Raw genomic sequence first — 27,629 nt, 5'->3', positions numbered from 1 at the left:
ATTTTTTTCAAGATACTGTAAATCATACACACACAAAAATTGAGTGGTAATTATTCTCACTAGCTATTTTATTTCAGGTTGATTTTAATACTCATTAATACTCTTTTGCTATAAACCATCTAATGGTTATCTAGAATTATTTGTTGTAAAAAATGGTTATCTAAAATATTATGTTTAAACCCAAGTAGATGTAATTATCCCCACTCTTCTTTCTTCTTAGTCTCTCTTAGTCTGTAAGCGCCACAGAAACCTGCCACCTATGGGTGACTCTGGTAGCATTTGAAGTATCAGTGATACACATCACAACGTATACAAAACCACAATACAAAGTGACAGATAAATGGTAGAAAATACACACAGTTTATACAAATTCAGGTTGCTAAAAAAATCAGAATTTGCAGGTAGTTTTGGACAACTATTTCTTACCTGCTTGTGAGCATGGTCATAAGAATTAATATGATTGTCAAACTCCTGATGCTTATAGTACTGCTTGTCACAGAGTTCACAGTAGAAATTTGCCTTCAGGTCTTCAAGAGCTTTTGCTATGGTATTTTCCTTCTCAGCATAGTCCTGAAAAATAAAATTCCCAAGAAAAGAGGCAGTTAGTTCTTCCTTGGGTTTACATTGTTCTGATACTTGTCAATTTTACTCCAATAATCACTGTTATCTACAGACTATAACAAAAGGAAAAATTAAGAAAATATCCCCAAACTAAAATTACAATAATTTATGAGTTAATAGAAATAAAAGATGAATAGTAAAAGACCAAATAAAGGAAGGTAATGAAAAAATTGTAGAAATATAGAGAAGAAAAGTAAACTAAGGAAAAATAGAGAACCCCTTTTACTAAATAAGTTCCTGTCCTAGTAGAACAAAGAACAAATGAAAATTAAATAGGAATTAAATTCACCTCCATTTCTCAAATTAACATAAAATTTCAATTCTGAACAGACTATAAAATGTGTCCTATATGAAGAGGGGCTCCTGGTGCAACATCATATGATCAGCATTGGAATTTGAAACACAAGGTGGCAGGTTAAACCCACAGGTTCTCCTTGGAAAACCTATAGAGAGTTTCTATGAGTCAGAACTGACTTGATGACACTTAAGAACAACAATATATGTATGCACGACTATTCAATATTCTATTTTTGATTGTCTCATTATATCTGTATGTAGTGCCTTACTAATTACTTCAACTCAAGTTATAGTATGGAACTGTAATATAAACACTGAACTGATAACACAACGTTGGTGGTTCACACCCACCTAAACAAAGTCACTATGTGTCTGAACAGACTCGAGGGCACTGAACAACAACAAAAATCACTTCAACTAGATTTCATTTAAGTAAATGTTTTCATCTACAAATCATCTATCCATTTGTATTAATGTGGTGCTTTACATGTTGTTGCGATGCTGGAAACTTATCACAGGTGTTTTGAATACTAGCAGGATACCCCCACAGTATACAGGTTTCAGGTGGGATTCTAAATGAAGACAAATGAGGAAGAACGAGAGACAGACTACTTAGTCACTGAAAATCATATGAATAACAGTGAAACACTGTTAGCACCAGAATATTGAATATTGAATCATGATGAAAAGCACCAGAATATTGTTAGCTATAGTACAAGATAATGAGCTCCTCATGTTGGAAGAAATTCAAAATATGACTGGGGAAGAGCTGCCTTGTCCAAAAGAGTTGACCATGATGATGCAAATGGAGTAAAACCTTTGGGACTTTTTTGTCTATGGGGCACAACTCAAAATGAAGACAAACAGCTGTAAACATCAATGAAATATCTGAACATGGAATGCACAAAATATGGCTCTAGGAAAATTGGAAATTGTCAAAAATGAAATAAACTGCATAAGCTTTGATATCCTAGGCATTAGTAAGGTGAAATGGACTGGTATTGCCCATTTTGATTCTGACAATCACACAATTTACTATGACAAGAATGACAAATTGAAGAGGAATGGTATTGCATTCATCATTAAAAGAATATATCAAGACCTGCCTTGAAGTACAAGAATGTCTGTGATAGAATAGTATCCATACAAGTACAGGGTAGACCAGTTAACACCACTATTGTTCAAATTTACCCACAAAACACTAAATCCATTGATGATGAAATTGAAGAATTCCTCAAATGTTTTCAGTCTAAAATTGATCAACTATGCAAACAAGATGTATTTATATTACTATTGATTGGAATACAAAAGTTGGAATATTTGGAAAATGTGGTCTTGGAAAATTTCAATACTTGGAAAATATGGCCTTGGTGATAGAAATGATGCTGGAGATCACATAATAGAATTTTGCAGAACTAATGACATTTTAAAATAATATAAAAGATTACTATCCAATGGACCTCACCAGATGGAATACACAGAAATCCAATTGACTGCATCTGTAAAAAGAGACAGTGGAAAAGCCCCATATCATCAGCCAAAAAAAGGCCAGGGGCAGATTGTGGAACAGATAATCAATTGTTCATATGCAAGTTCAGGCTGAAAATGAAAAAATATTAAAACAATTTCATGAGAGTCAAAATATGACCTGAATATATCCCACCTGAATTTAGAGATCATCTGAAGAACAGCTTTGATGCATTAGATAGTAATCAACAAAGACCAGAAGAATTGTGAGATGACATCAAGAACATCATACAGGATGACAGCAAAAGACAATTAATATAAAAAAGAAGGAAAAGACCAAAATGAATGTCAGAAGAGACTTTGAAACTTGCTCTCCAGCATAGAGATGATAAAGCAAATGGAAGAAATGAGGGGGTAAAAGAGCTGAATGGAAAATTTCAAAAAGTCAGCACTAGAAGACAAAGTCAAATATTTCAATTGAATGTGCAAAGACCTGGAATTAGAAAACCAACAGGGAAGAACACACTCAACATTTCTCAAGCAGAGGGAAATGAAGAAAAAAATTCAAGACTAGACTTGCATTATTGATTAACTCAATGGGCAAAATATTGACTGATGTAGAAATCATCAAGAGAAGACGAAAGGAATACAGAGTCACCATACCAAAAATAAATGGTCAATGTTCATCATCAAGAGTCAATGATACTGAAGGAAGTATTCCAATGTGCAGTAAAGGCACTGGCAATGAACAAGGCACTGGGAATTAATGGAATACAAATTGAAATCCTTCAACAAACTAATGAAGCATTGGAGGCACTCAATCATCTATGACAAGAAATTTTGATGACAACTACTTGGCCAACTGAGTGGAATAGGTCCACACATGTGTCCATTCCAAAGAGAAGTGACTCAGTGGAATGTGGGATTCATTGGACAATATCATCAATGTTTCATGATAGCAAAATTTTGCTAAAGCAGTATGCTTACCTGTGTATATTGACTACACAAAGGCTTCTGATTGTGTGGATCATGAAAATCTATGGACAACATTGTAGAGAATGAGAATTCGTGAACACTTAATTGTGCTCATAAGGAACCTGAACACAGTTGTTCAAACAGAATAAGGGAACACCGAATGGTTTAAAATTAGGAAAGGTGTGAGCCAGGGTTGTATTCTATCACCATACCTATGCTGAGTAAATAATCAGAGAAGTTGAATTATATGAAAAAAAATATGTGGCATTAGGATTGGAAGATGACTCATTAACATCTTCCAATATGCAGATGATATAGCCTTGCTTCCTGACAGCGAAGAGGACTTCAAGTCTTTACTGATGAAGATCAAAGACCACAGCCTTTGCTATGGGTTGCACCTCAATTTTAAGAAAATAAAAATCCTTATCACTGGACCAATAAACAACAACCATATAAATGGAGAAAGGATTAAAGTTGCTAGACTTCATTTTGTTGGATCAGCCATGAACATTCATGGAAATAGCAGTCAAGAAATCAAATGACTTAATTCATTAGGCAAATTTGCTGTATAAGACCTCTAGAAAGTTTTCAAGAGTAAAGATGTCAGATGCAAATGACCTAAGCCATGGTATTGTTAATAACTTCATATGCATGTGAAAGTTGGACAGTAAATAAGGAAGACCGTAGATAAAATGATGCATTTTACTTATAGTGTTGTAAGAGAATACTAAATGTACCATGGACTACCAAAAGTATAAACCAGTGTATATTGAAACAAGTACTCCAATAATGCTCCTTGGAAGCCAGGATGGCTATACTTCGCTTCTTATACTTTGTACATATTATCTGGAGGGACCCATCCCAGTAGAAGGACGTCATGTTTGGTGAAGTGGCGGGTCAGAACAAAAAAGGAAGACCCCCAATGAGTACTATGGCAGCAGTGATGGGATGTGAGATTGGCACAGGACCTGGCAGTGTTTCGTTCTGTTGTGCATAGGATTGCTATGAGTCAGTACTGACCCAACGACATCTAACAACAAATGTTTTCATATCACTTTAGACCACACTGTAAATTATTCTCTGGTATTTGGAAAAAAGGAGTCTATTTGTATACCTTTTTCCTAAACTTAAAAGTTATAAACTTTTCAAGCAGTTTATTTTCATTATACACACAGTAAATAAGAATGGCTAAGTCTTTGCAACATAATAAGGCACTTGAAAATATGAAATATATAGGTAGTCATCATGAGATTTTATTTATAAATTATAAAATGGCTAAATGTTGACTATCGCTTTTATGTGTTCTTAAATTCAAATTACTTTGATTCCGTGCCTACTACAAAGCACAGCAGAAACAAATTTTACATGCTTAAAGATGGTTTGATTATTTCACTCAAGCACTAGTATGAGGACTTAAACTTTAATCCTGGCCATAGAATAGGTTTCTAACCTACCAATTTTCTTGAATTCAACTTCTTTAAATTCAAGATAACTAACTATGTTTTCATGTGTCCTTTCAATGTGCTACTGTAAAATATTCTCTTAGTTATTGAGATGTAGAAAGGAAACAACATAGTCCTAGTTCTCAATGAATATACAGGAGAGAAAAGATTCATAATAGAGATTTTTTTAAATTACTTATACAAAATTTATAAGTGATTTACATGTAGTCTTTAAATGAATGGTTATTTCTTTGCTTTGTTGTACTATATATTTATGCACACTTTATATATGACAAATTTGATTCTGATGTTTATGTTCTATAAATGCATTCATCATACACTATAAATACATAGCTGACCTCCTCACACTAAAGACAGAAATCCATTATCATACAATATTAGATTTAAAAATTACACAGACAACCAGAGATGATAATCTGTAAACTAATTTAAAATGTTTATTTATGATTTCATAATTTTCAATTATTAAATTAATATTTCTCACCAGATTTATGACCTTTTTACTATTATTCTTTATTTATGGCTTTTATGGTAAAAATACTACCATCTTCAAAACAATACTTTGTCATTAGTTAATTTAAATGAAACAAAAAATCATTCCAATCAATATAGGTACTACAGTGGTAACACTTTTTAGTTTTGAACAGTCTTCTAGAATTAACAGCAATTTATTTGCAATACCAGTTGATTCTCCCCATTAATTATATTACACTAAAACTAATTCCTGACTCTAGCTATTTGATTATTTCTTGTTATGCTATAATTTTTTTCAACTAAGAATAATACTCCTCCAGAGAAAAGATAATTGTTTCCTGTTTTTCTGTCCACAAAAGTAGAAAATGAGAACAAAAGAGATTTTTAGGTAAAATGTTTTCTTTAATCACCATATATGAAGAAAAACCCTATAATCTAATAATAAGCATGTTGTTGTTAAGTGCCATGTGATCAGTTCCAACTCATAGTGACCCTGTATAGAGTTACTGTGAAACACTTGGTGGATTTGAACTGCCAATCTTTCATTTACTTGTCCAGTCCTTATCCTAGAGCACCACACCAGAACTCAATAATAATAAGGATATTGTTGTTGTTAAATGCCATCAAATTTGTTCTGACTAATAGAAACCATATAGGATTTACAATAAATGATAGTGTGTTGGAACCCCTGACATTTCAGTTAAAAATACAGTGCTTGTCCTACAGGACCACATCAAGACTTCAGTAATAAGCATTGTTATTGTTAAGTGCCAAAGAGTTAGTTCCGACTCATAGTGAGCTAGTATAGGGTTTTGGAGGAGAGGCTGGTGGGTTTGAACCACTGACCTTTCAGTTTAGCAGTTCAGTGCTTATCCAGCAGCATCACACCAAGACCTTAAAAGCTTACAGTTACTTCTGGTAAATGTATTCCACTTTTGGTCAGGCACTGATTAAGTGTTTGTATACATTAACTCTCTGAATCCCAATTAAGATTATATTGATGTGCATTTTAAATATCCTTATCTTCTTGTTGTGTGAAAACAAGTTGATTCTGTCCAATAAAACAGAGTAGAACAGCCCCAAAGGTTTTCCTAGGCTGTAATTTTTATAGGCCACTATTTGTCTGCCAGTCTGCGCTTAAGCGTTTCTGAGCTTTGGAAGCTCTGACACTAGTATTGCAAATGTCAGTATAGTCTTTCATGGTGGACAGGTTGCAGCAGTTTCCAGAGTAAGACTAGAAAGAAGGAAGAGGTGACCCACTTCTGAAAAATTAGCCATTGAAAACTTTATGAATAGCAGTGGAATCCTGTCAGTCACTCAGGTAGAAAGGCAGTCAAAAGACTAGGGAAGAGCAATAGGTTGTTGACATAGAAAATGTGGATGGAAAAAGTTTCCAGGATCTTCATTTGCTCCTGTGGCAGGGCTCAAATAGAGAAGAAACAGAAGCAAATATACATTAATAATCAGAATGTAGAATACTCACTAATTCACTAATTGTGACACTATGCACAACAGAATGAAATACTATGTGGTTTCACCATAACAACACAATCATTGCCACACTTGAGACCACTGCTGCTGCCATTGTGCCAGTCCATCTTGTTGGAGGGCTTCCTCTTTTTCTCTGACCCTTCACTTTACTAAACATAATATACTTCTCCAAGAAATGATCCCTCCAGATAATATGTCCAAAATATGATAGATGAAGTCTATCATCCTGACTTCTAAGGGGTATTCTGGTTGTACTTCTTTCAACACAGATTGGTTTCTTCTTTTAGCAATCCATGGTATTGTTAATATACTTCTCTAACAACATAACACAAATGTATCAATTCTTCTATGATCTTCCTTATTCACTGTCCAAAACTCACATGAATATGAGATCATTAAAAATACCATGGCTTGGATAAGGCACACTTTAGTCCTCAAACTAGCATCTTTGTTTTTGGGACACTTTGTTGTACAGCAAATTTATTTAATGTAATACATTGTTTGATTATTGACAGCTGTTTCCATGAGTGTTGATGTTTGATTCAGGCAAAATGAAGTCTTTGACAACTTCGATCTTTTCTCCATTTATATGGATGTAGTTTATTGGTCCAGTGGTGAGAATTTTTGTTTTCTGTACATTGAGGTACAATCCATAGAGAAGGCTGTGATCTTCGATCTTCATCAGTAAGTATTTGAAGTCCTCTTTGCTTTCAGGAAGCAAGGTTGTATCATCTGCATATCACAAGTTGTTAATGAGTCTTTCTCCAGTCCTGACGCTATGTATTTCTTAATATAATCCAGCTTCTCAAATTATTTGTTCAACATACAGATTGAATAATTATGGTGAAAGAACACAACCCTGGAGCACACCTTTTCTAATTTTAAAACATTCAGTGTTACCTTGTTCTGTGTGAACGTCTGCCTTTTGGTCTATGCACATGTGCCTCATGAGGACAATTAAGTGTTCCAGAATATTCATTTTCCATAATTTGCCTGTAACTTGTCATGATCCATACAATCAAAAGCCTTTGCATAGTCAATAAAGGACCAGTAAACATCTTTCTGGTATTCTCTACTTTCAGCTAAGATCCTTTTCATATCAACAATCATATCCCTCTTCCACATCCTTTTCTGAATCCAGCCTGAACCTCTGGAAGTAGTCTGTGAATGTATGGTTGCAACGGTTTTGTATTATCTTAAGCAAAATTTTACATACATGCGATATTGGTGATACCTTCCAAAGATTTTACGTATTCTGCTGGGTCACGTCTCTTTGGAACAGGCACAGATATAGATCTCTTCCAGTCGGTTGGCTAGGTAGTTGTCTTCCAAATTTCTTGGCATAGATGAGTGAGTGCCTCCAGTGCTCCATCAGTTTATTGAAAGATTTCAATTTGTATTTTATCAATTGTCAGTGCCGTGTTCTTTGCCCCTGACTTCAATGCACCTTGGGATTCTTCCTTCAATATCATTGGCTCTTGATCATATGCTGCCTCTTGACATGGTTGAACATCAACCATTTATTTTTGGTACAGTGATTCTATGTATTCTTTCCATCTTATTTTATGCTTTCTGTATCATTCAATATTTTCCCCAAAGAATTCATCAATAATCCAAGTGCAGGCGTGAATTTTTTCTTCAGTTCCCTCAGCTTGACAAGCGCTGAACGTGTTCTTCCCTTTTGGTTTTCTAACTCCAGGTCTTTGCACATTTTAGTATAATATTTTACTTTATCTTTTCAAACTACCCTTTGAAATTTTCTGTTCAGTACTTTTGCCTCCTCATTTATTCCATTTGCTTTAGTATCTCTTTGATTGAGAGGAAGTTTCAGAATCTCTTTTGACATCCATTTTGGTCTTTTCCTTCTTTCTTATCTTAATTACCTTTTGCTTTCATCCTGTATGATATTCTTGATGTCATCATCCCCCAACTCTTCTGTTGTTTGGTGATTACTGTCAAATGTATCAAATATGTTCTGATGATCTCTAAATTATGTATTATGTGTTCAAAGTCCTATTTTGACTCTTGTGGGCTTGTTTTAGTATTTTTCAGCTTCAGCTTGAACTTGCTTATGAGCAATTGATAATCTGTTCCACAGTCTGCCCCTGGCCTTGTTCTGGTTGACTTTTTACTGTTTCTTTCCACCAAAGTAGTCAATTAGAATACACAGATTTCTGTGTATTCCATCTGGCGAGGTCCATGTGTTGTTGTCTTTTATTTTGTCTAAAAAGTATTTGCAGTAAATTATTCATTTACCTTGCTAAATTCTATCATGCAATTTCCAGCATCCTTTCTATCACTAAGGCCACATTTTCCAACTACTAATATTTCCTCACTTTCCAAACTTTTAGTTCCAATCTCCAGTAATTATCAATGCATCTTGATTGCATATTTGATCAATATCAGACTGAATAAGTTGGAAGAATTTTTCAATTCCTCATTATCGGCTTTAGTGTTTTGTTTTGTTTTTCTCGGCCCTCCAAATTTGAACAATAGTTTTATTATCTGGTCTCTCTTATTGTTGTTGGTAAGTGCTGTACCGTAAGTTCTGACTCATAGCAACTCTAAATGAGTTTTCTAAGGTGCTGCTTGTGAGTTTGAACTGTCCACCTTCAGGTTCAAACTGACCTTCCAGTCCTGTGCATTAATCTACAGGACCACATATTTTTCTATTATAGACAGTGCTGCACTTCAAGACTGATCTTGATATGTTCTTTTTGATGATGAAGGTGATACCATTCCTCTTCAATTTTACATTCCTGGCATAGTAACACATGTGATTGTCAGAAACAAAATAATCAATTCTAGTCCATTTTAACTAACTAATGACAAAGATATTGATGCATATGTGTTTCATTTAATTTTTGACAATTTCCAATTTTCATAGATTCATACATTCTTACACTCCATGTTCTGATTATTAATAAGATGTTTATAGCTGCTTATCTTCATTTTGAGTTGTACATTAGTGACTTGAAATGCACTGATATTGGTCATGCTGAATCAAGCTTTGTTGCTGTTAGGTGCCATCAAGTCAGTATGCACTTATCGTGATCCTATGCACAATTGAACGAAACACTGCCTGCTCCTTGACCAACCTCACAATTGTTGCACATTTGAACCCATTGCTGCTGCCACTGTGCCAGTCCATCTCACTGGGGGCTTCTTCTTTTTCTCCGACCCTCCACTCTACCAAACATGATATCCTTCTCCAGTGACGGGTACCTCCTGACAATATGTGAGAAGTATGAGAGACTAAGTCAGGTCATTCTTGCCTCAAAGAAGCACTCTGGCTATACTTCTTCCAAAACAGATCTGTTTGTTCTCTTGGAATTCCATGGTACTTTCAATATTCTCCTCCAACAATGCAATTCAAGTGCATCAATTCTATGGTTTTCCTTATTCACTGTCCAATTGTCGCATGCATATGAGGTTACTGAAAACACCATGGTTTGGGCCAGGAACACCTTAGTCCTCAAATGACATCTTTGCTCTTCAACACTTTAGAGAGGTCTTGTGCAATAGATTTGCCCAATGCAATATGTCACGTGATCTCATGACTGCTTCTACCATGCAGGTTGATTGTTGATCAGAAAGCAAGGAAGTCTTCAACAATTTCACAGTTTTCTCCATTTATATGGATGTTGTTTATTGGTCCAGTGGTGAGGATGTTTGTTTTCTTTGCTTTGAAATGCAACCCATGCTGAAGGTTGTGGTTTTTGGTCCTCATCAGCAAGTATTTTAATTCCTCTTCGCTTTCAGCATGCAAGGTTGAATCATCTGCATATTGCAAGTCATTAATGAGTCTTTCTCCAATCCTGATGTCACGTTTTTTTTTCATATAATCCAGCTTCTCAAATTATTTGTTCAGAATACAGATTGAATAATTATGGTGAAAGACTACAACCCTGACACACACCTTTCTTAATTTTAAACCATTCGGTGTTCTGTTCAAACATCTCCCTCTTGGTCTATGCACAGATTCCTCATGAGAACAACTAAATGTCCTGGAATACTTATACTTCACAATGTTGTCCATACCTTGCCATGATCCACAAAATTGGATGCCTTTGCATACTCAATAAAGTACAGGTAAACATCTTTCTGGTATTCTCTGCTTTCAGCCAAGATCCCTCTGACAGCAACAATGATATTCCTTGTTCCACATTCTATACTGAATCCAATGTATGGCGGCAGGCATTTTTACATGATCTTTAGTAAAACTTTACTCATATGGGATATAAATGATACTGTCTTATGACTTAAGCATACCGTTGGGTCACCTCTCTTTGGAATGGGCAAAACAAATCTCTTCCAGGTAGTTTTCTTCCAAATTTTTGGCATAGATGAATGAGTGCCTCCAGTACATCCTCAGTTTGTTGAAAGATTTCAATTTATATTGCAACAATTCCAGGTGCCAATGTATTCATCAATACATTGCCAATGCATTCAATGCACCTTGGACTTCTTCCATCAGGATCATTGGCTCTTACTCATATGCTACGTCTTGAAATGGTTGAACATTGACCATTTCTTTTTGGTACAGTGACTCAATGCATTCCTTTTTCTTTTGGTGCTTTTTGCATCATTCAGTAGTTTGCCCATAGAATCCTTCAATAATGCAAATTAGGTTAGATTTTTTTTTTTTTTCCCCTAGTTCCCTCAGCTTGTCAAATGTTGAGTTTGTTATTCCCTTTTGATTTTCTAACTCCAGGTCTTTGCACATTTCATTATGATACTTGACTTTGTCTTCTTGAACTAATTTTTGAAATTTTTTGTTCAGCTCTTGCACCTCCTCACTTCTTCCACTTGCTATAGCATCTCTACACTGGAGAGAAAGTTTCAGAGTCTATTCTGACATCCATTTTGATCTTTTTTTCTTTCTCAACTTCTCAAAGACCTTTTGCTTTCATCCTGTATGATGTCCTTTATGTCATCCCTCAATTCTTCTGGTCTTCAGTGTTTAGTGTCTAATGCATCAAATCTGTTCTTCAGATGGTCTCTAAATTCAGGTGGGATATGTTTCAAGGCCATATTTTGGCACTTGTGGACTTTTTTCATTTTCTTCAGCTTCAGTCTAAATTTACATTCGAGCAATTTATGGTCTGTTCCACAGTTTTCCCCAAGCCTTGTTTTGGCTGATTTTATGGAGCCCTGTGTGTTATGGAGTCCTGGAGTCCAGGGTGTGGTACTGAGGGTTAATGCACTGGACAGTAAAGTTGGTTTGAATGGCAAGGTTGTTGGTTCAAGCTCACCAGCTGCTCCTTGGAAACCCTATACAGGGTCACTGTGGGTTGGAACTGACTCAACAGCACTTAACAACAACAACAATATTGGGCTTTAACACCATCTCTTTACCCAGATGTAGTCAATTTGATTTCTTTGTATTCCATCTGGTGAATTCCATGTGTATGTTGTTGTTGTGAAGTGCCGTCAAATTGATTCTGTCAAGGTCAATGACCTTGCAAAATTCTATCATGTGCTCTTCAGCATCATTTCTATCATCAATGCCATATATTCCAACTACTGATTCTTCTTCTTTGTTTCGAACTTTTTTTGTATTCCAATCACCAATTATCAGTACACGTTGATTGCAAGTTTGATCAATTTCAGACTGAAGAAATTGGTAAATTCTTCAATTTCATCATTACTGGTTTTGGAGTTGGTGCATAGATTTGAATAATTGTGGTATTAACTGGTCTTCCTTAGGTGTATGGATATTATCCTATCACAGACAGTGTTGTACTTCTTGACTGATATTGATATGTTCTTTTTAATGATGAATGTGACGCCATTCCACCATTATTTGGGTTTCCTTTTTAAAAAACTTTTTATTCTGAATTGAGTAAAGGTTTACACAGCAGATCATCATTTTTACATTAAATACAAATACACTTGTTTTCATCTCCTTGATTACAATCCCCTCTGTGTAGCAGCAGTTAACCGATTTCCTCCCTGTGGTTCTTATTTACATCCTATACTGCTTCCCAATCTTTCTGATCTTGGTCTTTTGATAAATGTTGCCCTTTTGATCTTGAATAGTTGACAATTCCATGGTGAGTATACCTTACTAGTGTTGTTGTCCCATGTATCCAGCACTCAGCTTCCATATTTATCAACTCTTGGCCAACACCATTTAATATTATCCTATCCCATGTCATCAGCCACTCCTTGGAAGCCCTTAAAGGGGTCACGATGAGTTGAAATGACTTGACAGTACTTAACAACAACATACTTCTTCATCAGCCCCAGTTAATTTTACATGAAACTACAGCCTTATATAAGTTCATCTGTTTCAGTATACATTTCTAAAATAAAACTTTAAAAAAACATATAATCAGAAAGCATTAACTAACCTAAAAATATAAAACAACCAAAAAGATGCACACTCATTTCAAATCATCAAAAAATACAGTCAATGTGATCAAGTAACCATAGTTTTTTAATTAAAAAAAATAATTTGTTCAAAACAAAATGCAAATTATGTTCACATATTACCATCATCTAATAATCGCAAGATCTTTAATTATATAAATCCTCCCTTTCTTACTTTTATTCCTCATCCAACTTATTTGTCAGAATGTTTCTTTTATAAAATTATGCTTCAATTAATTATTTTTAAAAGCTAGGAATTGTAAAAAGTTATGATGATGACCTCTATGTGACCATAAATGAAATCAAAACCATGGTCAGTATTTGACAAATGATTTGTTCTCTTTGTGTGTGTATCCGGTATGTATTTGGTATCTGACTCTGTCTCTATCTGCTTCTAAGAAATTCAAAGAAACATAACATGGTCAAAGCTAAGGTTGCAGAAAGTAGTATAATATGAAGGAGCTTCAAAAATTTCATGGAAAATGTATTTAAATTTAGGAATTTTTACAAAAATATTTTGAAGGTCCATCTTAGGAAACAGAACTTTCAGCTTCATTTGAACTGAATGAAGGAAGGAGTGAGAGCTACATTCTAGAAAATGTTAGCAGATTAGAAGGATGTAGCAACTGAACGTAAGTTATTAGGTAAATGAGTCATATGAATCATCATTGATTACTCATTTTCAAAAATTAGTAGAAGTTATGTTGACCAGGCCCATGAACCGTCTCGTTTGTTACATAGAACAATATTGAGAGGGGCACTGATTGAGATTATAAAGCACAGTAACACATATATTCAGCACAAGACTACTACAGAAGGTAACAAATACGGTTGATTAAGAAGAAATGGAAGCACAGTTGCTCATAAATCCTCAACTACAAAAAACATCCTCTTCTGTCTGGGAAAGCCTATGCACTATGCACAGCTTCTGCAGTGCCCCACTTACAGTGACGACAGGCAGTGGCCTGTCTATTGCTGGTATAGCATGTGCCCTGGGGGCCAGTTGAAGGTGATACCATTGAGAGTTTCTATTAGCTCAGTAGGGCATCATTCCCTTCCTCAAGCATAATAGACTTTCTAAAGCATAATAAGGACTCTTGGTGTGGCACTGTGAGTTCATGCACTGGACTGCAAAATCAGTTTGAATCAGAAGGTTGGCGGTTCAAGCTCACCAGCTGCTCCTAGGAAACCCTATACAGGATCACAACAGATGGCGTTTTTGCTATTAGTATCTAATAATCCTGAAATTGGAGAAGGGAACAAATTTAGAGACAGGGACAGACTTTATGTAGTTAGTCAGGTTATATAAACCCATTGTTTTGTATATATCTAAAAGTATAAAGATTGAATTTTACTTTTAGGAAAGAAGCATCATATAACTATAAATTTTAAAGGCATATGTCTTTGTTTTGCAGTCTTAGCAATTATGCAGTACAGGACATTTTCAGATCAATATATTTAAATTGAGGTAAATGCTTGGCACAAAGTTCCAGGGGCACTCTACCCTTTAAATATTTTTAAAATTATTGTTGTGACCCAATTCACAACAGGATGAAACACTGCCCAGTTCTGTACCATTCTCACATGTGTTGTTACCTTTTTGCTACTACTGTGCCAAATCTACTTGCAAGGATGTTTCTTAATGCCCATCCACTTTACTGAGCACAATGTCCTTCTCCAGGAACTGGTTCCTCCTGGTAACGTCCTAAGTATGAGAAATGAAATCTTGCCATCTTGGCTTCCAAGACATATCTGTTTATTCTTCTGGCAGTCATGGTACTTTCCATATCCTTCTCTAATACCCTAACTCAAATGCATCATTTCTTTGTAACTATTCCTTCTGGAATGTCCAACTTTCACATGCACACGAGCTATTCAAATGGCTTGGGTCAGCCACGTCTTTGTCCTCAAACTGATATCTTTGCAGAAGTCTTTTGAAGGAGATTTGCCAAATGCAATACGTCCTTTGATTTCTCAATTTCTGCTTCTAAGAGTGTTGATTGTGGGTCCGAAGAAAATGAACTCTTTGACAACTTTAATATTTTTCTGTTTTTTATGATGTTATTTATGGTCCAGTGTGGTACTGTGAATTAATGCACTTGATTGCAAGGTCGGTTTGAACTGCAAGGTCAGCGGTTCAAGCTTACCAGCTGCTCCTCAGAAACCGTATACAGTGTTGTTAGGAGTCATAACTGATTCGATGGCACTCAACAACAAACCACAGTGAGAATTTTTAGTATCTTTACATTGAGTTGCTATCCATACTTTTTGAGTTTCATCAGGAAGATATTTTATGTCCTCTTCACTACCAGCATGCAAGGTTGTATCATCAGCATATCAAAGATTATTAATAAATCTTCCTCTAATCCTGATGCCACGTTCTTTTTCATATAATCCATATTCTTGGATTTTTTTTTGCTCAAATTGAATAATTATGGTTAAAAGGTACAACCTTGGTACATACCTATCCTGATTAAAAATCATTCAATATCTCCTTATTCTCTTCTAACAACTAACTCTTTGTCTATACATAGATTCCTCATGAGTATAATTATGTAGCAAGAATACCCATTCTTCACAATGTTATCCATCGCTTGTCATGACCCACAGAGTCAAAATCCTTTGCATAATCAGTAAAGCACAAGTGAACATCTATCGGATATTTTCTATTTTCAGCCAAGAGCATCTGACATTAGCAATATCATCCCTCATTCCACATCCTCTTCTGAAAGCACCCTGACAATGTACTACTGAAATCATTGTTCAATTATCTTCAATACAATTTTGCTTTCATGTTATATTAGTGATATAATTCATGATTTCCATATCCCATTAATTGCTTTTCTTTGGAATTGACATAAATATGGATCCCTTAAAATTGACTGGCCAGGTAGCTCTCTTCCAAATGTCTTGGCATAGATGAGTTAGTGATTCCAGTGTTTAATCAGTTTGTTGAAAGACGTCAATTTGTATTCAATCAGTTCCTGGAGACTTGTTTTTCTTCAATGCCTTCAGGGAATCTTGAACTTCTTCCTTCACTACCATTGGTTCTTTATCATATGCTACCACAATAGTTGAACATCAACCACTTAATTTTCATAGAGTTACTCTGTGTGTTCCTATCTTCTTTTAAAGATTTATTGAGATTGACATTAATATAGATATTCAATGTTTTGTTCATGGATTTCTTCAATAGTTCATGTTTGAGGCTTGAATTTTTTCTTTATTTCTTTTAACTTGAGGATGCTGAGCATGTTCTTCCCTTTTAGTTTTCTAACTCCAGGTCTTTGCATATATCAATATAATAATAGACTTTGTCTTCTCAAGATGCCCTTTGATATTTTCTATTTAGCTCTTTAACTTCCTCATCTATCCTATTTGCTTCAGCATCTCTATGCTTGAGAGTAAATTTCAGAGTCTCTATAACATCCATTTTTGTTTTTTATTTCTTTCCTGTCTTTTTAATGATATTTTGCTTTCTTCTTGTATGATGTTTCTGATGTCACTCCACAACTATTATGGTCTTCCATCACTCATGTCAAATACATCAAATCTGTTCTTGAAATGATCAAGAACGATTCTTGATCATGGGAATATATTGGCTCTAATGAACTTGCTTTAATTTTTTTGAGCTTCAGCCTGAACTTGTATATAAGCAATTGACGGTCTGTACCAGAGTCTTACCCTGGCCTTGTTTTGGTTGATAATACTGAGCTTCTCTATAATTTTCACAGATGTAGTCAATTTGATTCCTGTAAGGTCCATGTGTGTAGAAAAGACATTTGTTCAAAAATATACTTACAATGAATACGTTTTTCTTCTTGCAAAATTCTATCATGTATTACTAGCATTATTTCTATTACCAAGGCCATGTTTCCAAATTTCTGATCCTCTTTCTTTCCAACTTTTGCATTCCAATTATCAATAATTACCAATGCTTCTTGATTCCATGTCTGATCAATTTCAATTTTAGATTGAAGAAGTTGATTGAATTCTTCAGTTCTATCATCACTTGTTTTAATAGTTAGTGCATAAACTTGAACAATAGTAGTATTAACTGGTCTTCCTTGTACAATGGTCAACATTATACTTCAAACTAGATCTTGAAATGCTCTTTTTGGTTATGAATGTGACACCATTCCTCTGAAATTTGTTGTTTTCATCATAGTAAACTATATGGTTGTCCTGTTCAAAACACCTACCAGTCCATTTAAGTTCAGTATGTTGTTGTTAAGTGCCATTGAATTGGTTCTGACACATACTGACCCTGTATAGGGTTTCTGAGGAGCATCTGGTGGGTTTGACCTGCCAACCTTGTGGTTGAAACCTTGTCTTTCAAAGCTCACTAATGCCTTAGATCTCGAACTTTATGTATTCTACTTCATTTGTGAAATTTTTCAATTTTCCTAGGTTCAAACTCCATATATTTTGATTATTAATTGATGTTTGCAGCTATCTCCACACATTGAGTTTTACGCATCAATAAATGAATGTCTTGAAAGCTTTGCTCCATTCATACCATTAATGGTTAACTCTACTTTGAAGAAGCAGCTCTACTCCAGTTGTATTATGAGTACCTTCCAACCTGAGGGTCTCATCTTCTGGCACTGTGTCTGACAATACTCTGCCATTACTCATAAGGTTTCCAGTAACTAACACTTCAGAAGTAATCTGTCTTTCCTTTTTCTTAGTGTGTGTCTTAGTCTAGAATATCCACTAAAACTTATTCACCATGGATACCTGCTGGTATTTGATATACCAGAGACATACTTTCTACCATCACAGCAATATGCATGCTACCATTGTATGACAAACTGACAGATGAGTGGAGGATTTAAAAAATGAGTATGACCAAATAAGTATCTTGAAGAGAGAGCAATTTATTATTTTTTTAAAATGAAGTTTCTGATAACATCAGGTGACAAGTATAGCTATGACATTGAGTGATATCCAGTCTCTATTTAAAAATGTCCATTACTTGGCATAACTGATTAACTGTACCTGAGTTAATCAATGAGAGTAGGAATTTGTACCTGTTTCATTAACTGCTGCATTCCTAAACTTTTTAACAGAGTCCTTTATTGGTAAATACTCAACAACAACAAAAAAATAAAGAATATTAGCACTGCTCTATTTTTTTGTATAAAAGTAAATTTTATTTGGGAAGCCACAGTCTACATTTATTATGCTTCAATGCAAATCTTCTGGACTATGTCTACATACCAGTGTTCACTTGATAGAATGACTCTGTTGCTTCCAGAAAATTCATGTTGTACAATCTAATCACATGGTACTCCAGTCTGTGTCCAGGCCCCTCTCACTTCCTGTTCTGAGGCTTCATTGACTTATGATATGAATGCTTGCACGACCTTCCACAGCACCTGAGAATGAATAGCCCTGAAATGCTACACTTTACTGATGGAGAGCATGAGAATTAAAGGATAAATTCTTTCTTATTTCATCTTTCAGGCAGACAGTTCTGAGATGAATTTCCAAGATTCCACTGAGAGTCCCAGTGAAATGGAATATCAGTTATTTGTAATAGGGCAAAAAGTATACCCTCTCTTATGTTCCATTCTTTTCTGTTATAGTTTCCTACAATTATATTTCTGCTTCCTGATGTATTCTCACAGCTTTAAATTCTGTGAAGACAAGATTTTTAGTTGCCTTGTTCATTGCCATATCCTCATAAAGGAGAGTGTTGAATGAAAAAACACTTAAGAATATTTGTTCAATAAATTAGTACATAAACTCATACTATTTTTAGAGATTACGTATCAACTTTTATTGTTGATAGTCCTGAACTATGTTTTCAGTTGTTGTTGTTGTTAGGTGCCATGGAGTTGGTACTGACTCATAGCAACTTTATGCACAACAAAATGAAACACTGCCCAGTCCTGGGCTAACCTGACAATTGTTGCCACGATTGAGCTAATTGATGCTGCCACTTTGCCAACCCATCTTGTTGGGGCGGTGGTGTCTTCCTTTTTTTCTCTGACCCTCCACCTTACCAAACATGATATCCTTCTCCAGGGGACTGGTCCCTGCTGACAATATTTATGAAGCATGAGACATGAAGTCTGGCCATCCTGGTCCAAGGAACACTCTGGCTATACCACTTCCAACACTGATCTGTTTGTTCTTTTGGCAGCCCATGGCACTTTTAATATTCTCCTCCAACACCATAACTCAAAAACATCAATTCTTCTATGGTCTTCCTTATTCACTGTCCAGCTTTCGCATGCATATGAGGTTACTAAAAATACCATGGCTTGTCAGGCGCATCTCAGTACTCAAGCTGTCATATTTGCTCTTCAACACTTTAAAAAGGTCTTGTGCAGCAGATTTGCCTAATGCAATACGTCGTTTGATTTCTTGACTGCTGCTTCCATGATTGCTGATGGTTGATCAGGAGCAACATTCAAACTTTTTAAACAATATTTTTAAAGGATGACTTGCAAGAAAAGAAATATAAATCAACACCCTCCAATCTACATAATGTTAAGTCACTGATTGGTTTACTTTACAGTATAGAGAAGGAAATATACACCCAATGATGCAAGTATCTACCCTTCATAACCAGCAAAAAGCACCTTCAGAAATTAATTCAGTGATCATTTATGGAGAACTCCTAGGAATTATGTAAAACCTAGAGAATTGGTAGTATAGTGGGTTATGCATTGGGATTCTGACAAGGTCAGCAATTCAATCCACCAGTCACTCCACCTAAGAAAGATGAAACTTGCTGTTCTGGAAAAGATTTACAGTCTCAGAAACCCTAAATAAGGTCACTATGAGTAGAACTCACTCAATGGCACATAGCAGCAGCAGAGAAGCAAATATGCATAAAATAATCTTTGTTTCTAATAACATCTCTTGTGACGAATATGTAAGTATTTTTTATTGTTGTATTTATGAAAGCTCTAAAAGTGCTCTCTCAAGAAGGATACAGCAGTAGCATAAGGGTAATGCATGCACTTCCAGCTGAAATAATCAGAAGAGGGTTTCTAAATGATGTCTAACTCACTGAAAATCAAAAGGTGTCAATAGATTAAAGAAAAATGTAATGGATTTTATATTCCAGAAAAAGTCAGCAGTTGTGTTGCTGTTGCTAAGTGCCGTGAATTCAGTTTTAACTCATAGAGACCCTATACAGGGTCTCCAACACTTCAAATCTTTTGTGGGAGAAGAAAATCTAATCTTTCTCCTGTACAGAGCATATATAGAACCATAAAATATCAGACTTTTGAAAATCTGCAAACTATTTGGTGTGAATGGAGAATTTGGTGCATATTCTGGAGTGGAGTAAGGGACTGTTGGTAGTGGCAGGGATACAAAGATGTCTTTATATATGCTAACAACTCTGAATAATTAGAAAAGTCAATAGGGAAGCCAGCAAATGCTTTTAAGCAAAGGAGCTGATGCAATTTGTAATTTAGGAAACAGCTATGACTACAGGGTGGAGCCACAACTCATTTGTCAGTTGATCTTTCTATGATGACTTGCATGTTGCATAATGCTGGAAGCTATTCCACCGTATTTTAAATACCAGCAGGGTCACTAGTGGTTGACAGGTTTCAGAATAAGACAGAAGAGAAAGAAAAGAGGTGGATTATATCTGAATGTCTAGGCACTTAAAAGCTTATGAATAGCAGCAGAACATTGTCAGATATAGTGCTGGAAAATGGAAAAAAAATTACAAGTACATCAGAATATTGTTAGAGATAGTGCTGGAAGATGAGCCCCAAATGTTGGAAGGCACTGAAAAAAAGACTGGGGAAGAGCTCTAGTGAGTAGAGTTGACTTGTGATGAGATGAGTAGAGTCAGCTTCTGGGAACTTCATTTGCTGATAGACCAAAACTCAAAATGAGGAGAAACAGTTACAAATGTCCATTAATAATCAGAACCTATAATATACAAAGTATGAATCTAAGAAAATAAAAAATTATAAAAAAATGAAATGGAACTAGAGAACTGAAATGGGCAGGTATCTGCCATTTTGAATCTGAGAATCATATAGTTATCTATGCTGAGAAAAGAAATTCAAGAAGAATGGCATCATATTCATAATCAAAAGAGAAAATTTCAAGATGTATCGTGAAATACAATGCTGTCTGTGATAGGATAATATCCAACACCTACAATAAAGGTCAGTTAACATCACTAATATTCATATTTATGTACTAACAACTAAAGACCGTGGTGATGAAATTGAAGAATTCTAACAACTTCTTCAATCTGAAATTGATCAAACATGCAACCAAGACATATTGATTATTACTGGTGATTGGAATGTTGGACACAAACAGGAAGGGTCAGTAGCTGGAAAATATGATCCAGCTGATGGAAATGATGCTGGCGATCAAATGATAGAAATTTGTAAGACCAATGACTTACTCATTGCAAATTTCTTTTTTAAACAGCATCAAAGGCAACTATACACATGGGCATCACCAGATAAAATACACAGAAGTCAAACTGACTACATCTGTGGGAAGATATGGCAAAAACCTCAATATCATGAATCAACACAAGACTAGGGTCAGACTGTGGAAAAACAATCAATTGTTCCTCTGCAAATTCAGGTTGAAGCTCAAGAAAACTAAAATAGGACATAAAAGCCAAAATATAACTCTGAACATATCCCATATGAATTTAGAGACCATCTCAAAAACAGATTTGATGCATTAGATGCTAACTAAGGAAGACCAGAAGAACTGAGAGATGACATCAAGAACATCATACAGGAAGGAAGCAAAAGGTCATTAAAAAGATGGGAAAGAGGGAAAAACCAAACATGGATTTCAGAAGAGACTCTGAAACTTCCTCTCCAGGGAATTGATGCAAAATCGAATGGAAGAGATGAGGAAGTAAAAGAGTCTAACAGAACATTTCAAAAGACAACTCTAAAAGACTAATAAGGTAAGCATTATAATGAAATGTGCAAATATCTAGAACTAGAAAATTTAAAATGAAGAACACACTCAGCGTTTCTCAAGATGAAAGAACTGAAGAAAAAATTCAAGCCTCGCCATGTTATATTGAAGAACTCCATGGAGAAATGATTGAATAATGCAGAAAGCAACAACAACAAGAAAAAGATTGAAGGTATAAAAAGAGTCACTGTACCAAGAAGAATTGGGTAATGTTCAATCATCTTAAAAGGTAGCATATGACCCAAAACGAATAGTACTGAGCAAAGAAGTCCAAGCTGAATTGAAGGTATTGGCAAAAAGCAAAGCTCCAGGAATTGACAGAATGCAAATTAAAACCTTTCAACAAAATGAGGCAACACACTGGAGATGCCCACTTATCTTTACCAAGAAATTTGAAGGGCGCTACCTGGTCAGCTGTTTTGAAGAGATACATATCTGTGCCCATAACAATGAAAGGAGACCAAACACAGTTTGGAAATCATTAAGCAAAATCATTAATATTAAAAACAAGTGAAATTTTGTTGAAGTTAATTTAAAAATGAGTGCAACAGTACATCTTCATAGAATCATCAGAAACTCAAACTGTATTCATAAGAAGACATGGAGCCAAGAATTTCATTGATGATATCAGATGGATCTTAGCTGAAAATTGAGATTATCAGAAGTATCTTTATTAACTATGCAAAGGTTTAACTCTGTGGATCATGACAAGCTATGTATAACACTGTGAAGAATGCCTATTCCAGAACACTTGATGGTTCTCATGAGGAGCCTGTATGTAGACCAAGAGGCAGTTATTCGAAAAGAAAAAAAAAAATACTGAATGGTTTAAAATCGGAAAGGTGTGCACCAAGGTTGTATTCTTTCACCATACTTACTCAGTCTCTGTGGTGAGCAAATAATCCAAGAATCTGGATTATATGAGGAAGAAATGGGCAATAGGGTTGGAAGAAGGCGCATTAACAACCATATGCAGATGATACAATGTCGAGGTCCTATGTCGGGGTCCCGCATCAACAAGGAAGTGTGGGTGTCACGAAGAAAGGAGATCTGGCAGTGAAAGTGAAAGAGAAAGAGAGAGACGAAATATATACAAAAAAGACAGACACACAGATATGATGCAAGCTGGCAGGTAGACAGATCTGCAAACATATTGCCTAGCATTGCACAGCATTGCCTACAGAATTCACTCTACCTCAACCTTTTATTCTCTTTTTTAGGGAGGGATTTGTTACAAAAGAAGAATGTAATTCACTCAGGGAGGATGTCACAAAGGGAGGATGTGATTAAGATAGGATACGGAACTGAAATGTGATTAATCATTCAAAACAGGACATAATGATTCACAGGAACAACTTTGAAGATATTTTCATAGTTTTTCTTGACAATCTAGCATTTTTTTTTTTCCGAAAAAAAGGTTCAATCAAGCTGTTATATATTAACTTTTAGGCTTAAATGATCTAGAGTAGCAAAATGTGGTTTCTTAAAGATACTTAACATAAAGCAAGGTTCCTGAAAGGAGCCAAGCTGTCTTTGTACACTTTGCAAACTTTTGTTTGTGAGCAAGATCTCAGGCACCGAGCTTCATTTATCTATACCTAAAATGCTACATTGTTCTTAATATTCCTATATACTTTCAGGAGGAAGAAGAGCATCTGGGTTAAACTGATTATTATATTCAGAGGTGGTTTAATGGGGCTGCCACTGATCAACCCAGGGTCTGCGTATGCTGTTCCCAACAATACAACATTGCTACCTGAAAGCAAAGAAGACTTAAAAAACTGATGAAGATCAAAGACTACATACAGTTTTCAGTATGGATTGGTTTCAGTGTAAAGAAAACAAAAATTCCTCACAAGTAGACCAATAAATAACATCATGATAAATGCAGAAAAAAATTGAAATTGTCAAATGCTTTATTTTTCTTGGATCTACAATCAGCACTCATGGAAGTAGCTATCAAAAAATCAAACAAGGCATTGCATTAGGCAAATGGGCTGCACAGCACCTCTTTAAAGTGTTCATGAGCAAAAATGTCAGTTTGAGGACTAAGGGCCCCTGACACAAGCCAGGGTATTTTCATTAGCCTCATATACATGTGAAAGTTGGATAATGAATAAGGAAGACAGTAGAAGAACTGATACATTTGAGTTGCGATGTTGGAGAAGAATATTGAAAGTACACTGGACTGCTAGAAGAACCAATAAATCTCTTGCAAGACGTACAACTAGAAGGGAGTGGGGATTGCTGGCAGATATGGTAGAAGTGCAGTGAGGATCTCTGTCAGCAATAACACAGAATACCAGATGATGCAGGTTCAGGGAACGGTTCCAAAACTCTGAACAGCTTATATGTTGTTGTTGTTATTGTTAGGTGCCATGAGTCTGTACTGACCCATAGTGTCCTTATGCACAGCAAAACAAAACACTGCATGATCCTGTGCCAACCTCACTACTGTTGCCAATGCTTGAGTCCATCGATGCTGCCACTTGGCCAATCCATCTCATTGGGAGTCTTCCTCTTTTTCTCTGACCCTCACCTTACCAAACATGATATCCTTCTCCAGTGACTGGTCAATCCTGACAATATGTTGGAAGTATGAGACACAAAGTTTGGCCATTCTGGCAGCACTTCTTCCAGAATGGATCTATTAGTTCTTTTGGTAGCCCATGGCACTTTCAATATTCTCCTCCAACACCATAACTCAAATGCATCAATCCTTCTACGGTGTTCCTTATTCACTGTCCAGTGTTCACATGCATATGAGGTTATTCAAAATACCATGGCTTTGGTCAGGCACACCTTAGTCCTCAAGCTGACATCTTTGCTCTTTAACACTTTAAAAAGGTCTTGTGCAGAAGATTTGCCTAATGCAATACACCATTTGATTTCTTGACTGCTGCTTCCATGAATGTTGATAGTATCCAAGAAGAATGAAGTCCTTGACAACTTCATTTTTTTCTCCACTGATAAAAATGTTGTTTATTGGTCCAGTGGTGAGGATTTTTATTTTCTTTACATTGAGATGCAATCCATACAGAAGGCTGTACTCTTTGATCTTCATTAGTAAATATTTTAAGTCCTCTTCACTTTCAGCAAGCAAGGTTGTATCATCTGCATATTGCAGGTTTTTAATGAGTCTTCCTCCCATCCTGATGCCATGTTTTTCTTCCTATAACCCAACTTCTTGAATTATTTGCTCAGTATATTTGATATTCCATGTGAGTAGAGTTTTGCTAAAGGTAATACAGAAATGGCTACAATCATACATTGACAGAGAGCTTCCAGAGGTTCAAGCTGGATTCAGAAGAGGCTGTGGAACCAGGGATACCATTGCTGATGTCTGATGGATCTTGACTGAAAGCAGAGAATGTCAGAAAGATGTTTACCTGTGCTATATTGACTACGCAAAGGCTTTTGATGGTGTGGACAAGCTATGGACAACATTACGAAATATGAGTATTCCAGAACACTTAATTGTGCTCATGAGGAATCTGTACCTGAACCACATATATAGGAATATTTAAAAAGCTTCAAAGCTTATAACCAGTGGAATTTGTAGCAAAAGCAAGAAACTCTTACTTTCAAACCCACCTGGCCCAGCAGCAGTGAGCTACAATTTTGGGCGACATCAAGTGGCGGGACCAAGAGGGGGAAAGATCAGAGCTGCCATGGATTGATGCCTGCCAGAACTTCAGAGCTAAAGGTGTGGACTTTCCTTTTTTTTTTTCTGTATCTGTCCATTGGATTCTTGCTGTCAGTGCATCTCCACTCTGGTGACTAGAGGGGGTGCCTGAGTGAGTGGACACCCCACTTCCACTCCCACCCCCAGAGTGTTCTACTATGCATGCTCACATATCCTCTCACCGTTTAAAGGGACAGATTCCACTTAAAAAAAATGGCAATACAAAACAGCCACAAAGGCCTTGAACTGTTTAACACTAGGAAAAAGGCCAGAACGGGGATTGTGAAATGCGAGAGGTAATCTAACAATGAAACAAGCTGAAAATTAAATTCTGAGTTACACCATAACAGCCAACAGTGGCATTAATTTTTTTCAGGCAGCCTTGAAGGCAAGAAGCTGAAAGAGGATATTAAAGTCATACTCATATAAGGCTAAATATTTTTTTTTTCTCTTCTCTCTTTTCTGTGATTATAGACTACAGTATCCAATCTGTTTATTTTTGTTATTTCTGTTTTATTTTTTGTTCTCCTCTTTAGCTTTAGGGGGCTCTTTTTCTCCCTATATTACTAAAGAAGAGACATCAATTACTGTCATATAGTCAAACTACAATCAAATCCTATAAACCCCCCAAATCAAGGCAAGTACCAATTCCAACTGCCTTATACCAGGTAGGCAGTCAGTAGCTATGACAGTTACTCAGACCTGAGTAATAATAAGAGTGAAAAGGGAAGCCCAGCTCCTGACCACATCTACCTGGAGGCAATCAGAAAATGTAAAAAAATAACAAAATATAACTCAATTAAGTATTAAGGCCACAGTTAACTACTGAACATACCCAAGAAGTAGAAGCAATGACCATATCAGCACATGTCCAAAAACAAGATAAATTAAGTGACTGAGACAAATGAGGTAGACCTACACACCATACTGGAAGGAGGTCAGATCTTAGAAATGACTGAAAAGGAATTCAGAAAAATGATTACAAAATGTTTCAAAACACTTCACAATGAAGTTGAGAAAAATATGGAAGACATCAAGAAAGCACTACAGGAACAATCAAATAAGATAGATATAGCATTGGAAACCATTCAAAACATACAAAAAGCACTTCAAATGATTAATAATTGAATAGCAGAAATGGACAATACACTGAAAGGGCAAAGGAGTAGAATTTAAGAGATAGAAGGCAGAACTAGTTGAGCTGGAAGACAAATCTCTCAATACTAATAAGATAGACGAGCAAGCAGAAAGAAGGACAAAGAAATTTGAAGAAGGTCTAAGATTCATGTTGGGTAACATGAAGAGAAATAACTTAAGAATTATTGGCATTCTGGGACAGGAAGAATCACACAAGACCACAGAGGAGATAGTTGAAGAGCTTTTGGAAGAAAATTTCTCTAACATCCTGAAAAGCAAAAAGATAAGCATTCAAGAAGTTCAACAAACTCCAGGATAGACCCTAAAAGACAATCACCAAGACATACCATAATCAAGCTCTACAAATTCAAAGCTAAGGACAGAATCCTGAAAGCAGCAAAGAAAAAGAGAAGTGTAACATACAAATGAAAACAAATCAGATTAAGCTCGGATCTTTCATTAGAAACCATGCAGGGAAGAAGGCAACTGGGAGACATATATAGAACACTGAAAGAAAAGAAATTGCCAACCAAGAATCATCTACCCAGCAAAGCTGTCACTCAAATACAGCGGTGCAATCGTAATATTCCAATATAAACAGAAGCTAAAGGATATTTCCAAACCCAACCCTGTGCTGCAAAACATACTAAAGGGAGTTCTGTGGACTGAAAACCAAAAAGAATAGACAACAACCAGAGATCAACTTA

General features: G+C 35.7%; 1 protein-coding gene across 1 annotated transcript in view; it reads right to left on the bottom strand.

Annotated features, from left to right (window-relative positions):
* Window positions 1–27,629, bottom strand: part of ZNF804A (zinc finger protein 804A) — a 469,844-nt gene that overhangs the window by 76,889 nt on the left and 365,326 nt on the right. The window contains exon 2 of the mRNA XM_006864030.1: window positions 427–570. Within this exon, the coding sequence (XP_006864092.1) occupies window positions 427–570 (144 nt within the window). The remainder of the gene's footprint in view (window positions 1–426; window positions 571–27,629) is intronic.

The sequence above is a fragment of the Chrysochloris asiatica genome, unplaced genomic scaffold, assembly GCF_000296735.1.
Source record: "Chrysochloris asiatica unplaced genomic scaffold, ChrAsi1.0 scaffold00059, whole genome shotgun sequence".
In the NCBI taxonomy this organism is placed as follows: Eukaryota; Metazoa; Chordata; class Mammalia; order Afrosoricida; family Chrysochloridae; genus Chrysochloris; species Chrysochloris asiatica.
The sequence above is the reverse complement of the archived record's forward strand: the minus strand, read 5'-3'. Positions and strand labels throughout refer to the sequence as shown.